Source organism: Pelophylax lessonae (genome assembly GCF_965119305.1).
Source record: "Pelophylax lessonae genome assembly, chromosome: 13".
Lineage (NCBI taxonomy): Eukaryota > Metazoa > Chordata > Amphibia > Anura > Ranidae > Pelophylax > Pelophylax lessonae.
Window position 1 is genome coordinate 8,975,940 of NC_138780.1, and position 13,551 is coordinate 8,989,490.

Here is a 13,551-nt window from a genome sequence, read left to right on the forward strand (position 1 = left end):
GCTTTGTGGGTTCTGATGGTGTTGCTCCCACTGGGCTCAGTGATGGGAGTTCAGGTGCCTTCTTAAGGCGGTTGTCCCTAGGTGAGTGTTGGGGTTACCGCGACTTATGCGTTGACTGCAAAGGCTGCAGATGGCAACACTGTTGTCAGCAACGGACACATTGAAAAAAGCCCACACTGCAGAGCCATGTGCCGGCGTCCTGGGAGCGCCAGATGTGACTGTACATGGTTGATGGCTCGCTCTTGATACATTTGCAGTCTGCTTTGTACCTCTTGTGCAATGCAAGTTCTGCCTGCCTCTCCTCCCTATCTGCCGGTCCGTCTCTCCCTCTGAACTCCCCTCCTCTTCCTCTCTTGAGGCCACCCACGTGACATCCATAGACACGTCATCATCCACGTCACCTTCCCCACCACTAACATTCGAGATCTCGGAGTAGGCAGCAACAGTGGGGGCCAACCTCCTTGGGCTGATCTGGGTACTGTTGTCAGTGGCGGCTGTTGCTACCTCCTCTTCCTGATCCGATGCCAAGAATTGCTGCCCATCGCAAATGTCTTATGATGGATTGGAATATAATTCCAGTGACTCAAGCGGAGGGTATGTGGTGGTGGTGGTGTTTGTGGTGGTGTCTTTGGGCGTGCACACAGCAGAGAGTGAAGAGGGTGCAGATAGAGAGGATGAGGAGGGTGCAGAAGAGGAAGGCTGAGTGAGCCACCCAACCAAGTCTGGTGCGTCCTTTGACGTAATCGAACGCACCTTCTGAAACTTCACACTTTGGCTCCGGCCTACTGCTCCTGCCCTACCCCTACCACCCCTGCGGAAGGGCCTGCCTCTTCCTCTGCCTGTCATTTTTTAAATTACCCTGTGACAAAAGTCTCTAGAGAATCGCAGTATATCTGGAAAAAGGTATATAACACCCCGCTTCAATCTGTGGTATTGGGGGGCCACAGGTTTATTACACCAGCTCTACAAATAATTGACCAGTAACTGTTGTCACTGTGTGTAGCAGAGTAAACACAGCAAAAGAGGCCACATTTTTGCAGGACTTAAATACAATCTTAGAAAAGTATACTGTTAAATAACACCCCGCTTCAATATGTGGTATTGGGGGCCACTGGTCTATCACACCAGTTGTTCAAAAAATTGGCCAGTGAGTTTGAGTTCAAAAAATTGACCAGTAACTGTTGTCACTGTGTGTAGCAGAGTTAACACAGCAAAAGAGGCAATATTGTTACAGGACACAAATACACTTGTAAAAGTATACTCAGATAACACCCCACATCAATATGTGGTATTAGGGGGCCACTGGTCTATCACACTAGTTATAATACATTAAAAGTGCTTTTGTCACTGTTTGTAGTATTGCTGAAGCAACGCTCAGTCACCACACAAGTCACAATGCTGCACAGTGCACAATACAAACCCACTATAATATGCTTTCTATATTACAAAATATATTATACCGTGGATTACACCCCTATATAGTGCACTGCACACCTATACCAAATAAATTGCAGCCCTTGAAATGACTTTTGTGGACATTAACAGAGCGATTTGTGTCACTGCTGATCTCTGTCCCTGGAGCACACGGGATACCTGTCCCTAAACTAAAAAGAAAGTGTAGTAGACCTATACCAAATACCAGCCCTGAAAAGGATTTTTGTGAATCTTAACAGAGCTATTTGTGTCTGGCAATCTGTCCCTGATGCACACAGCCAACCTCTCCCTATGCTGACAAAAAGCAGAATGTGAAATGGCCGACAGCTCAGGTCTATTTATAAGGTAGGGGACATGTCCATGTGCTGAAATGTTTCAATTGGCTGTCCCGTTCCACCTGACGGCTGTGTCATGGGTCAAAGTTCTCCCCAATGTAAACTAATATGGCCGCCGCGAACATCGGCAAAAGTCCGCCTTTTCGCAAATTTGCGAACAAGCAAAATTTGCCGCGAACCGACTGCCGGGCGAACTGCAAGGCCATCTCTACCTGACATAACCATCCACTATTCAGTGTCAGGGGATCTCCCCATTACTTCCTATGAGTACAGAGCTCATATCAGCATAGATAAATAGAACACTAGATAAAAATCATCCCATTCAATCACTAGCAATGCTGATTCCAGCCCACAGTGTCTGCTGATACCATTCATGCTCCATACACAAGGAGATTATTGCACAATACGAGTCATGTCAGTGGTATTCTGTGCTCATCCTGTATATGGAGATAGCACCGTCTCTACACATGGAGGACAATATTGGAGGGTCTACTCCATTATAACATTTTTCTTATAAAAATTATATTTCTTGGAGTTTAAAAAAGTGATCTAATATAAATATTTCCAATAAAGAGAAATGAGTTCCATGTATGTAGAGAATAGTTCCATTCATTCCTGGGGGAGAAATTTTCTTCTGGTAACATTCTTCTCTTCTTCTACAGATTGTCCTTTAATCACCTGACAGACAGTTCCTGCCCCCACCTGGCATCTGGAATAAGAAATAACCAGACACTGAGGACACTGGACCTGTCTGGGAACAATCTGGAGGGTGCTCATTTCAGGGATGTGATGGAAGCTCTGACAACAAGCCGGATAGAGGAATTACTGTGAGTATAACAGGACTGACTGAGACAATAATATTCTGGGACAGCTCCATGCCTTTTTTGACAAAGTTTGTCTACATGTAAAAATCAATATGTTTTGCTAGAAAATTACTTTGAATCCCCAAACATTAATACAAGTACATGGTACAGCGGGTACATACCAGGAATAGGAAATGTTGGGTTTACATATTCTTAAAATGGTCTTTTTCCAAAAACGGCCCAATTTCCTTCAGACTTTAGAGGGGGCTCACTGTGGTCAGTGGGAGTTAACAAAATTACATAGAGACTCTGGTTAGTGGGAAGAGGAATTATGCCCTATAATGGGTAATAATTATAGCAATAATGCCCCATCAATGGTGTCAGTGGGCAGAATTGTGCCCTTATTATTAGTGTCAGTAGGAGAAAAAGTGCTCCATCATTGGAGTGGTAGAAATAGTACCCCCCTTTATTTCCAATACTAGGTAATCCCCAGTTCCCTCCAGGACTAGATAACAGACAGTTTACAATATTAAGGGAAAAAGAACAGGAACAGGCCTCATCATTCCTAATACAAAAAAAGTGGCCCTCAGTGACCAGATTGATTGATGGGGACGGACCATATAACATGCCATTTTGGCAAGCAATTCAACTACATCAATACCTAGTCTCCATACCGAACCCGGAGGACTTTGGTAGAACATTAACAAGATTTGAGCAAGTTTGTGTAAAACCAGGAAACCTATTACGTACTCTATAAATCGCATATGGTCTACTGGCGAACCCAGAAGAACAACCAGAATTACCTTGGGTGAGAAAGTGGGAGATGGACTTGAACTGTGACCTGTCAAATGAACAGATCCAGAGGATATTGAGGTTTGCCTTTGGGCCATCTAGATGTACCAGAATACAGGAGATGAACTATAAGCTTATAACGAGATGGTACGTCACGCCCAAGAAGCTACATAGATGGTATCCAAATGAATCTAATCTATGTTGGAGATGTGGAAAAGAAGTGGGCACACTATACCATATCTTCTGGACCTGTTCTAAGATAAAAACATATTGGGCAGGAGTGAAGTTTATAGTTCAGAAATTCGTGGTATATGAAATAGAGGAGAACCCGAGCTTTTTTCTGTTAAACATATCGGACATATCAGCAAGTAAATATGAAAGATCGATAATTCCCCACCTGATAAATGCGGCAAAGGCATGCATTCCAGGTTTCTGGAAAAAAACACAGTCACCCTCGGTATCCGATTGGATACATAGGGTAGAGGATAACAGGAGACTGGAAGAATTAATCGCCACAGCACAAAACAGGCAAGAAAAATATAGGAAAATTTGGGAACTATGGAATCACTTTATAGGCTCTGAAGAAGGGAAACAATATATAGCAAAATAAAATAAGGGAAAAGGAAGATAGGGAGAGAGAGGTGACTCCCCCATCTCTGACCTCAAAATTATAATTTAAAAATTATTTTTTTTTTTTTGGGGTTAGGGGAGGGAGGATGGGAAGGGTAGGAGGGTGAGAGGGGTGGGAAGGGTGGAAGGGAAGGGAAAGAAAGGAGAAGAAAAAAAAAGGGAATTTAAGGAAATAGCAAGAAGAGATGGTATAACATATATTAAGATGGAAATGTATATGATATCAAAAATGTTATGTATAATCTGATAAATTCCTAAATAAAAATATAATATTTGAAAAAAAAAAAAAAAAGAAATAGTACCCCATCATTGGTGTAAGTGAGAGGAATAGTGCCCCATCATTGGTGTAAGTGAGAGGAATAGTGCCCCATCATTGGTGTAAGTGAGAGGAATAGTGTCCCATCATTGGTGTCAGTGGGAGGAATAGTGCCCCATCATTAGTGTCAGTGGGAGGAATAGTGTCCCATCATTGGTATCAGTGGGAGGAATAGTGCCCCATCATTGGTGTCAGTGGGAGGAATAGTGTCCCATCACTGGTGTCAGTGGGGGGAATAGTGCCCCATCATTGGTATCAGTGGGAGGAATAGTGCCCCATCATTGATGTCAGTGGGGGGAATAGTGCCCCATCATTGGTGTCAGTGGGGGGAATAGTGCCCCATCATTGATGTCAGTGGGGGGAATAGTGCCCCATCATTGGTGTCAGTGGGGGGAATAGTGCCCCATCATTGGTATCAGTAGGAGGAATAGTGCCCCATCATTGGTGTCAGTGGGGGGAATAGTGTCCCATCATTGATGTCAGTGGGGGGAATAGTGCCCCATCATTGGTGTCAGTGGGGGGAATAGTGCCCCATGATTTGTGTCAGTGGGGGGAATAGTGCCCCATCATTGATGTCAGTAGGGGGAATAGTGCCCCATCATTGGTGTCAATGGGGGGAATAGTGCCCCATCATTGGTATCAGTGGGAGGAATAGTGCCTCATCATTGGTGTCAGTGGGAGGAATAGTTCCCCATTATTGGTGTCAGTGGGAGGAATAGTTCCCCATTATTGGTGTCAGTGGGAGGAATAGTTCCCCATTATTGGTGTCAGTGGGAGGAATAGTGTCCCATCATTGGTGTCATTGGTAGACATAGTGCTACATCATTGGTGTCAGTGGAAGGATTGGTGCCCTATGATGGGTATTAGTAATAGGAATAATGCCCCATCATTGGTGTAAGTGGGAGGAATATTGCCCCATCACTGATGTCATTGGTAGAAGTAGTACTGATTTGGATTTGGACCAGAACAGTACTCAAAAATATATATCTGCTCCTTCCTGTTTTTTGCGCGCAAAAATGAATCAACCACGCTGATACAGACAGTTCAGTCAAAAAGTTAATTCTATTTTTAATTGTTCCTCTTTTGTCCTGAGGAAAATCCATTACAGGAAATAGTCATATATAATACGTATAAGCTAGCGATTGGTTGATTGGAGTATCCATGCGTCTATGTCTTCCTTCCAACACATGACGTGGTCTTATTTTGGGTGTAGTCTCCCTGTTAAAGCGCCATCTTGCTTCTCCGAAAGGAGGTGATCTAATTGCACTTTGAGTAAGGTAGTAAATCTCAGCAGTAACATATATACATACATACATGAGGTATGCACCATAAGGTGAAATAGGCATTTCACTAATACATGGTTGGTGTCTGTGGAAGGAATAGTGCCCTATTGTCGATGTCAGTGGAAGAAGTAGTGCCACATCATTGTTATTAGTAGGCAAAATAGTGCCCCATTGTCGGTATTAGTGGGAGAAGAAGTGCCCCATCATTGGTGTCAGCGGGAGAAGTGGTGCCACATAATTGGTGTCAGCAGAAGAAATAGTTCCCCTTTGTCGATGTCAGCGGGAGAAGTAGTGCCACATCATTGGTATCAGTGAAAGGAATAGTGCCCCATCTTTATTGTCAGTGAAAAATATAATGTTTCAACATTTATATCAGTGGGAGGAATCCCCAAGGGCCAGATAAAGGCAGGCAAAGGGCTGCAGTTTGGAGACCAAGAGAATAGTTACATTCATTCCTGGGGGAAAAAAAACTAATTTTCTTCTGGTAACATTCTTCTCTTCTACAGATTCTGGAGTAATGACCTGACAGACAGTTCCTGCCCCCACCTGGCATCTGGAATAAGAAATAACCAGACAGTGAGGAAACTGATTCTGCATGGGAACCATCTGGATGGTCCTCATTTCAGGGATGTGATGGAAGCTCTGACAACAAGCCGGATAGAGGAATTACGGTGAGTATAACAGGACTGACTGAGACAATAATATTCTAGGACAGCTTGATATTCTAACCATTAAAAAATTGAATACATTTAAGCAAAATGTATCTATTTTTTAGATCCCTTAAGTAGCCAAATCCCAGACTGTTGTCTAAATCTTAGAATCTTATCACTGTCTGTTATCAGCCATGAAAAAGGTGAATAAGGCACTTGGACCAGATTGCATCCACCCACAGATCGAAAAAGATTTGAGTTCTGTCATTTTAAAGCCATTGTTTTTCATTTTTAGGGACTTTTTAATGACTGGAATGGTACCACTGGGTTGGCGTAAGGGCAATATGGCGCCTGTATTTAGGAAAGGATCAAAGTCTTTACCAAGTAACTATAGATTTGTTTGTTTAAATTCTATAGTCGGGAAGATATTGGAGAGTTTAATAAAATACCACATAGATGAGTTCTTGCTGGAAAAAAATATTTTAAGCAACAGACAGCATGGATTCATGAAAGACAGAAGTTGTCAAACAACCTGATTTCTTTTTATAAGGAGGTAAGTAAAATCTTAGCCAAAGAAATGGCTGTGGACGTGGTCTATTTAGATTTTGCCAAAGCATTTGACACAGTTCCCCACAACAAGGCTAATGTGTAAAATAAAGTCTACAGGCTTGGAAAAATCAGTTTGTAAATGGATAAAAAATTGTCTAAAATACCAAATTCAGACACTAGGAGTAATGATTCTTACTCTGAATGGTGTAAGATTATCAGTGGTGTACCCCAAGGTTCAGTGTTGGGGCCCTTACTTTTTAATATCTTTATAAATGATATCAGGTCTGGGATTAAAAGTACCATTTCAGTCTTTGCAGATGACACCAAGCTTTGCAGTGGAATAACGTCCTTACAGGATGTCTCCAACTTACAAGCTGATCTCAATGCAGAACTGGGGGAATCAATGGTTCTCCAACTTACAAGCTGATCTCAATGCAGAACTGGGGGAATCAATGGTGGAGAAGGATCTGGGGGAATCCATAGCGGAGAAGGATCTGGGTGTTCTGGTAGATCATAAGCTTAATAATAGCATGCAATGCCAAGCTGCGGGTTTCCAAAGTGAGCAAAATCCTTTCTTGTATTAACAAAGGCATGGACTCCAGAGAGGGATATTATTTTTCCCCTGTACAAATCATTAGTAAGACCTCATCTGGAATATGCAGTTAAATTTTGGGCACCAAATCATAAAAAGGATATCGGGGAACTGGAGAAAGTCCAGTGAAGAGCAACTAAACTGATAAAAGAGACGAAGGAGCTCAGCTATGAGAAAAGATTAGAGGAACTGAATTTATTCTCTTTTGGAAAGCGGAGATGAAGGGGGGATATGATCACCATGTATAATACATAAGCGGGGATATGATCACCATGTATAATACATAAGGGGTCCATAGTTAACTTGGTGTTATTTACTTCAAGGTCATCACAGAGGACAAAGGGGCCCTCCTTACATCTTGAGGAAAAGAGATTTATTACAGAAAGGTTTCTTCACAATAAGAGCTGTGAAAATGTGGCATAGACTCCCTCCAGAGGTGGTTCTGGCCAGCTCAGTAGATTGTTTCAAAAAAGGCCTGGATCTTTCCGAGATACACATAATATATATGGGTACTAATATTTATAGGTAAAGTTAATCCAGGGAATATCCAATTGCCTTTTGGGGATCAGGAAGGAATTTTTTCTCCTGCTGGAGCATATTGGACCAATGCTTTTTTTTTTGCCTTCCTCTGGATCAACTGTTGGTATAGGATTGTATATAAAGGATTGTATATATTTTTATTTTCCTTCTGTTGGTTGACCTGTTGTCAGGCTAGGAGCAGATAGCAGGAAACAGTTCAGATGTGCTGATATGCAAAGAGTTCAGTAAAGAAGAGCACACACCATGAGCCGGTCTGAGCAGAGCAGGTCAGCTGGAACTTGTAGCTCACCGCTGCAGATGTAGCAGGAGGTTGGCTGGTATGTGTGGTTCACCGCTGCAGATGAAGCAGGAGGTTGGCTGGTACTTGTGGTTCAAAGCTGCAGATGTAGCAGGAGGTTGGCTGGTGCTTGTGGTTCAAAGCTGCAGATGTAGCAGGAGGTTGGCTGGTACGTGTGGTTCACTCCTGCAGATGTAGCAGGAGGTTGGCTGGTACGTGTGGTTCACTGCTGCAGATGTAGCAGGAGGTTGGCTGGTACTTGTGGTTCACTGCTGCAGATGTAACAAGAGGTTCAGGGCAGCCAAGTAGTAATGCTGAGTCTGGCACTGTAGTATAATCAGGCAAAGTGTAGTCTAGAAAACAACAACAAAAAAGAAGAAAGGGGCACACCGACCTAGTGCATCTGTAAGATTCTGGTACCTCTAGTACCCTTAATTTCCACTTTCTTTCCAATGCGTCCCACCTTTCCCTTTAGATGGTACGCATACACCTTTAAGAACGGTGAGGTCACTGCTGAGCGCCGCAGAGCGGCTATTTCAACCGCCGGCGGTCTCACTCACATCGTTCGTTCAACCTGCTTGGCTGTCCACATGCTTGCTAGTGTGTCTCGCTGTCGGAACCTCCAGTTGCTTTCTTTACCTTGAACAGACCGGAACCTCGCTCCTGATCCCTGTATCTCGCTACCGGATCACTTCCTCATACTGGACCCCGCTACTAACCTCCTCACTAGTGATAAGTACCCCGCAGGGGAACCCTCCATAAAACCTACTTACACTACCTCTATTGTTCATTAAGGACTGTCACTCTCTATGCAATACTAAACCTATCATCTGCACTGTTATTTAGATTGCTAGCTCTTGAGCCTACTAACATCTATCCTTGCACTGGGTTAGTCTCTCCTGTATGTCATCTGCTATCCTACCACCTACTACCATACATGATTGCTAACCTATCTGCATCCTACCTGTTACCATCTATACTCTCATGAACATTTCTCTCAAGTGCTTGTCATCTACTGTCACTGTTCATACCTGTCCCTTCAGCACATCACCACTATACTGCTATATACATCTATCACTCCAGGAACACCTTATTGAGTGTGTATATTTGTGTGCTGAACCAGACAAACCACAGTGATGAGTCTTGGGAGTTGGAATTGGTATTTCAACACATCTCTACATGACTGCTGAGTGGAGATTTTCTGCAGCTGCAAATCCATCTTATTACAAAAAACGCAGGAGCGTTACAGCATCACCACTAAAAATATTTATTAAAATAGTAAAAAGTATACATTATACTCACAGAACAGGTGTGAATATTGCACATATCAACATATTTGACGTAAGATCTCCAAGGTAACCAGGGTACTACGCAATGCTGGATGGCATGCTGTGTACCGCATGAAAACTACTGTGGCTGGGCTGACGCATTTCGAGGGCGAGCCTCCTTCCTCAGAGCCAAGAAATGCTGCTGGCTGCATGAGTATAATGTATACTTTTTACTATTTTAATAAATATTTTTTGTGGTAATGCACTGGGTTGGTGCGCCCCTTTCTTCTTTTTTGTTGTTGTTGTTTTCCAGTTGGCATCGGATACCCTTGATCCTGAGGGGGCAGCAAGATTATTAGTCATACCCACCCAAGTCCGTTGGAAGTATTCCTCTTCCCCCCCTCAAATTTTACTCGAGCGCAGGAGAATTGTTCTACAAAGCGTAGTCTAGACAAGCTGGGTCATACACCAGTAGATCAGAGTCCAAACAGTACAGAATCAGAAGCGAGCAAAGCAGAGCAAAACTAGCCGGGTCATACATGTTATACCTATAGCAGTTATTTAAACATATTGGACTAGGTGGGACTTTAAGTGAGACCCAAGCTGGTGTTGCCCGGCTTCTCCATCCCTATAACAAGAAAAAAAAAAAGCAGTTATTAGCTGGGTCAAGCAGGAGCACACAAGGTACCAACGCTATCACAAGCACTGGTGGTGTGCAGATACAGGTGATTTCAAGGTGAACTGGCCAATCACCACTGATTCCCAGGCAAAGGCTGTGCCAGGTGAGGTTTGCTGGGTCTTAAAGTGATCCTAGTACTGAAAATTGCGTCTTTTTTCAACCAGACTAACTATATGTAACTATATAAGTAAAATAGATGAGTACAGAGCTCTTATCAGTAGAGAAAAATAAAATATCAGATAAATCATCCCGTCAAATTACTAGCTTTGTTGATTGCGGCCTCACACTGTCTGCTGATACCATTCATACTCCATACACAAGGAGATTATAGCACAATACAAGTCATGTCAGTGGTATTCTGTGCTCATCCTGTGTATGGAGATATCACCGTCTCTACACATGGAGGACAATATTGGGGGGTCTACTCCATTATAACATTTTTCTTATAAAATTTTATTCCCTGGAGTTGTTTTATAAAGTGATCTAATATTAATGATTCCAACAGAATTGAGTTCCATGTATGTAGAGAATAGTTCCATTCATTCCCGGGGGAGAAATTCATTTTCTTCTGGTAACATTCTTCTCTTCTTCTACAGATTGTCCTGTACTGACCTGACAGACAGTTCCTGCCCCCACCTGGCATCTGGAATAAGAAATAACCAGACACTGAGGTCACTGATCCTGTCTGGGAACAATCTGGAGGGTCCTCATTTCAGGGATGTGATGGAAGCTCTGGCAACAAGCCAGATAGAGGAATTAGAGTAAGTATACCAGGACTGACTGAGACAATAATATTCTTGGATTGTTTTATATTTTGACTAATTCTTGGATCTTATCACATTTTATCAGCCTTTAAATAGTTTTTTTCCTAAAACAGTATTATATTCCAATATTGTATTTAGTCTGATAACTAGTGTGCTGTAGGATCTATCTGCTATCTCCACAATCCTATATACAGTATATAGAAATAGCAGGTCGATCCTACGGCTAACTTCAAGGGATAGAGGACCAAAACAAGGCAGCAACTGCATTGAAAGGACTTGTTTACATTTGATTCACCCTCTGAAGAGCAATCAATCAGGGATGACTTTTCAGGAGGATATTTGACAAATAGTGAAGAAATGATGTCACCTCGTCACCACCTGTTTAACTCCTAAAAGCTTCCACTGCCACCCCGCTACCTCATGTATTACATGTAGTTGTGGGGTGGCTTTGGTACAGCCCTATTCCCTTGAATTGCTCACATGTGGCAGACAGTTCTGCCCACCAAACATGATGGGAAATAATTTTCAATGAGATGCAAATCAGCCATGGCATGTGCATACCTCTATATGGTTGCCTTTACAGTAAGGGAGCAATCATTGCTTGCCATAGGCATCCATTTTTTTTTTTTTTACTTTCAATTTTAGTCTTTTTATTTAAGGCATCTTTATAAACATACATATTTCACAATACAAATTTCGTAATGAAAACATTTACGTCACATCTTTATTGATCCCTCTAGACCTATTGATGCCTTCACCTATTTTTTTCCTCATTTATCCCAAAAAAAAAACAAAAAAGAAGAAAGGAAAACAATGAAGAGAAAAAAAAAGAATTATCCAATGGCACTAACTTTTCATTATGGAGTCAACCCTCCATGAGGACTTTTCCTTCTTCCGAGAGAATGAATAGATTCCAGCCTTCCCAGGTTTGCTTATATTTCTCCCTGCAGTGTCTAGAAGTAAAGATTAAATCCTCCTCCATCTTATTTATTTCCTTGACTTTCATTACCCAATCTTTTACAGTAGGTGCTGTCTTTCTTCCATTTTCTCGGGATACATGCTCTTGCTGCATTTAATAAATGGTTTACTATTGAACACTTATATTTTTTAGTTGAGGTTTCTGATAATTGAAGGAGAAAAAAGCAGGGTCTAATATAATCTCTGTTTCCGTAAATTTTTGTGTCACTTTTTTAACCTCTTCCCAATAATACCTTATCTTGGGACATGTCCAAAATATATGAATTAAAGTGCCCTGCTCTGATCGACAGCGCCAGCACCTATCCGACAATGTAGAGTAGATCTTGTTTAACCACTTAAGCCCCGGAAGATTTTACCCCCTTCTTGACCAGGGGGTTTTTTGCGATTTTTTACTGCGTGACTTTAACGGACAATTGCGCGGTCGTGCGATGCTGTACCTAAAAGAATTTCACGTCCTTTTTTTCCCACAAACAGAGCTTTCTTTTGGTGGTATTTGATCACCTGTGCGATTTATTGATCATGCGCTATAAACAAAAAAAGAGAGTAAATTTTGCAAAAATCACAATATTTTTCACTTTTTTTTATATGAAATTCCCCCCCAAAAAAATGTAAAAATCAAAATTTTTTAACATTTTCGGACAATTTGTTTTATGCTACATATGTTTGGTAAAAAAAAATCGCAAAAAGCCTATTTTGATTGGTTTGCGCAAAAGTTATCGCGTTTACTAACAAAGGGGAAGATTTTTGTCATTTTTGGTGTTTTTTTTTTTAACGAGTAATGGCTGCGATCTGCGATTTTTTTTTGCGGTACTGCGACATTGCGGCGGACAGATCGGACCCTTGACTGACATTTTTGACACTTTTGGGGTTACCAGTGACATTACTGCAGTAATCAGTGCTATAAATATGCACTGTTACTGTAAAAATGACACTGGCAGTTACGGGGTTAACTGTATTGGACAGGGAGGGGTTAAGTGTGTACTAGGGGCGTGATTGTGTACTAGGGGCGTGATTCTAACTGTAGGGGGACATGGCTACTGGTGTAAAAACAAAGATCAACGGTTCTACATAGTAGAACCGTCTGATCTCCATTTTTACACAGGGAGAATGACAGTCAGCTTGTTTACATAAGCCGCTCCGCCTTTCTCCCGCTCTACCGACGATCGTAGTGTGACCGGCGGACATTGGGTCCGCCGGTCACACGCCCGCACTCCTCCGTGAACGAGCCGAGGCGGGCGCGCGCCGCCCGCTATTGGCTCTAAACCCAGTGACAGGTGAGCGACGTAGACCTACGTCACTCTGCCTGGCCGGGGCTGACTGCCGCAGTAAATATACTGTGCACAGTCGGCAACCGGTTAATCTATCTGGAGTATAATACCAATTTGTCAGTGTTTTTATAATTCGTCTCTTGGATCTTAGTACATATTGAAGAGTTAAAGACTCGTTCTATTATCTTATAGCGCTGTGTAGGAGAAAAGGAGCACCTCAATTCATTTTCCCATTTATCGAACCTGATTGAATTAGATTGATCTAGCGGTGTAACTAGCAAGCGTTTTAGACAGGATATGGGTTATGTCACCTGAATCTGAACAGTATTTTTCGAAAAGAGTCAAATGCCTATCAAAATCTTGGGGATTAGGGATTGAATGTAGGAAATGGTG

The 13,551-nt window shown here is 42.2% G+C and overlaps 1 protein-coding gene across 1 annotated transcript in view; it reads left to right on the forward strand.

Moving 5' to 3' along the window:
• LOC309543141 (uncharacterized protein) overlaps nt 1-13,551 on the forward strand; it is a gene marked incomplete at its 3' end in the record, with an annotated part of 1,180,881 nt that overhangs the window by 151,916 nt on the left and 1,015,414 nt on the right. Inside the window, exons 8-9 of the mRNA XM_082242522.1 lie at nt 2,432-2,596; nt 10,745-10,909. Coding sequence (XP_082098648.1) covers nt 2,432-2,596; nt 10,745-10,909 — 330 coding nt within the window. The remainder of the gene's footprint in view (nt 1-2,431; nt 2,597-10,744; nt 10,910-13,551) is intronic.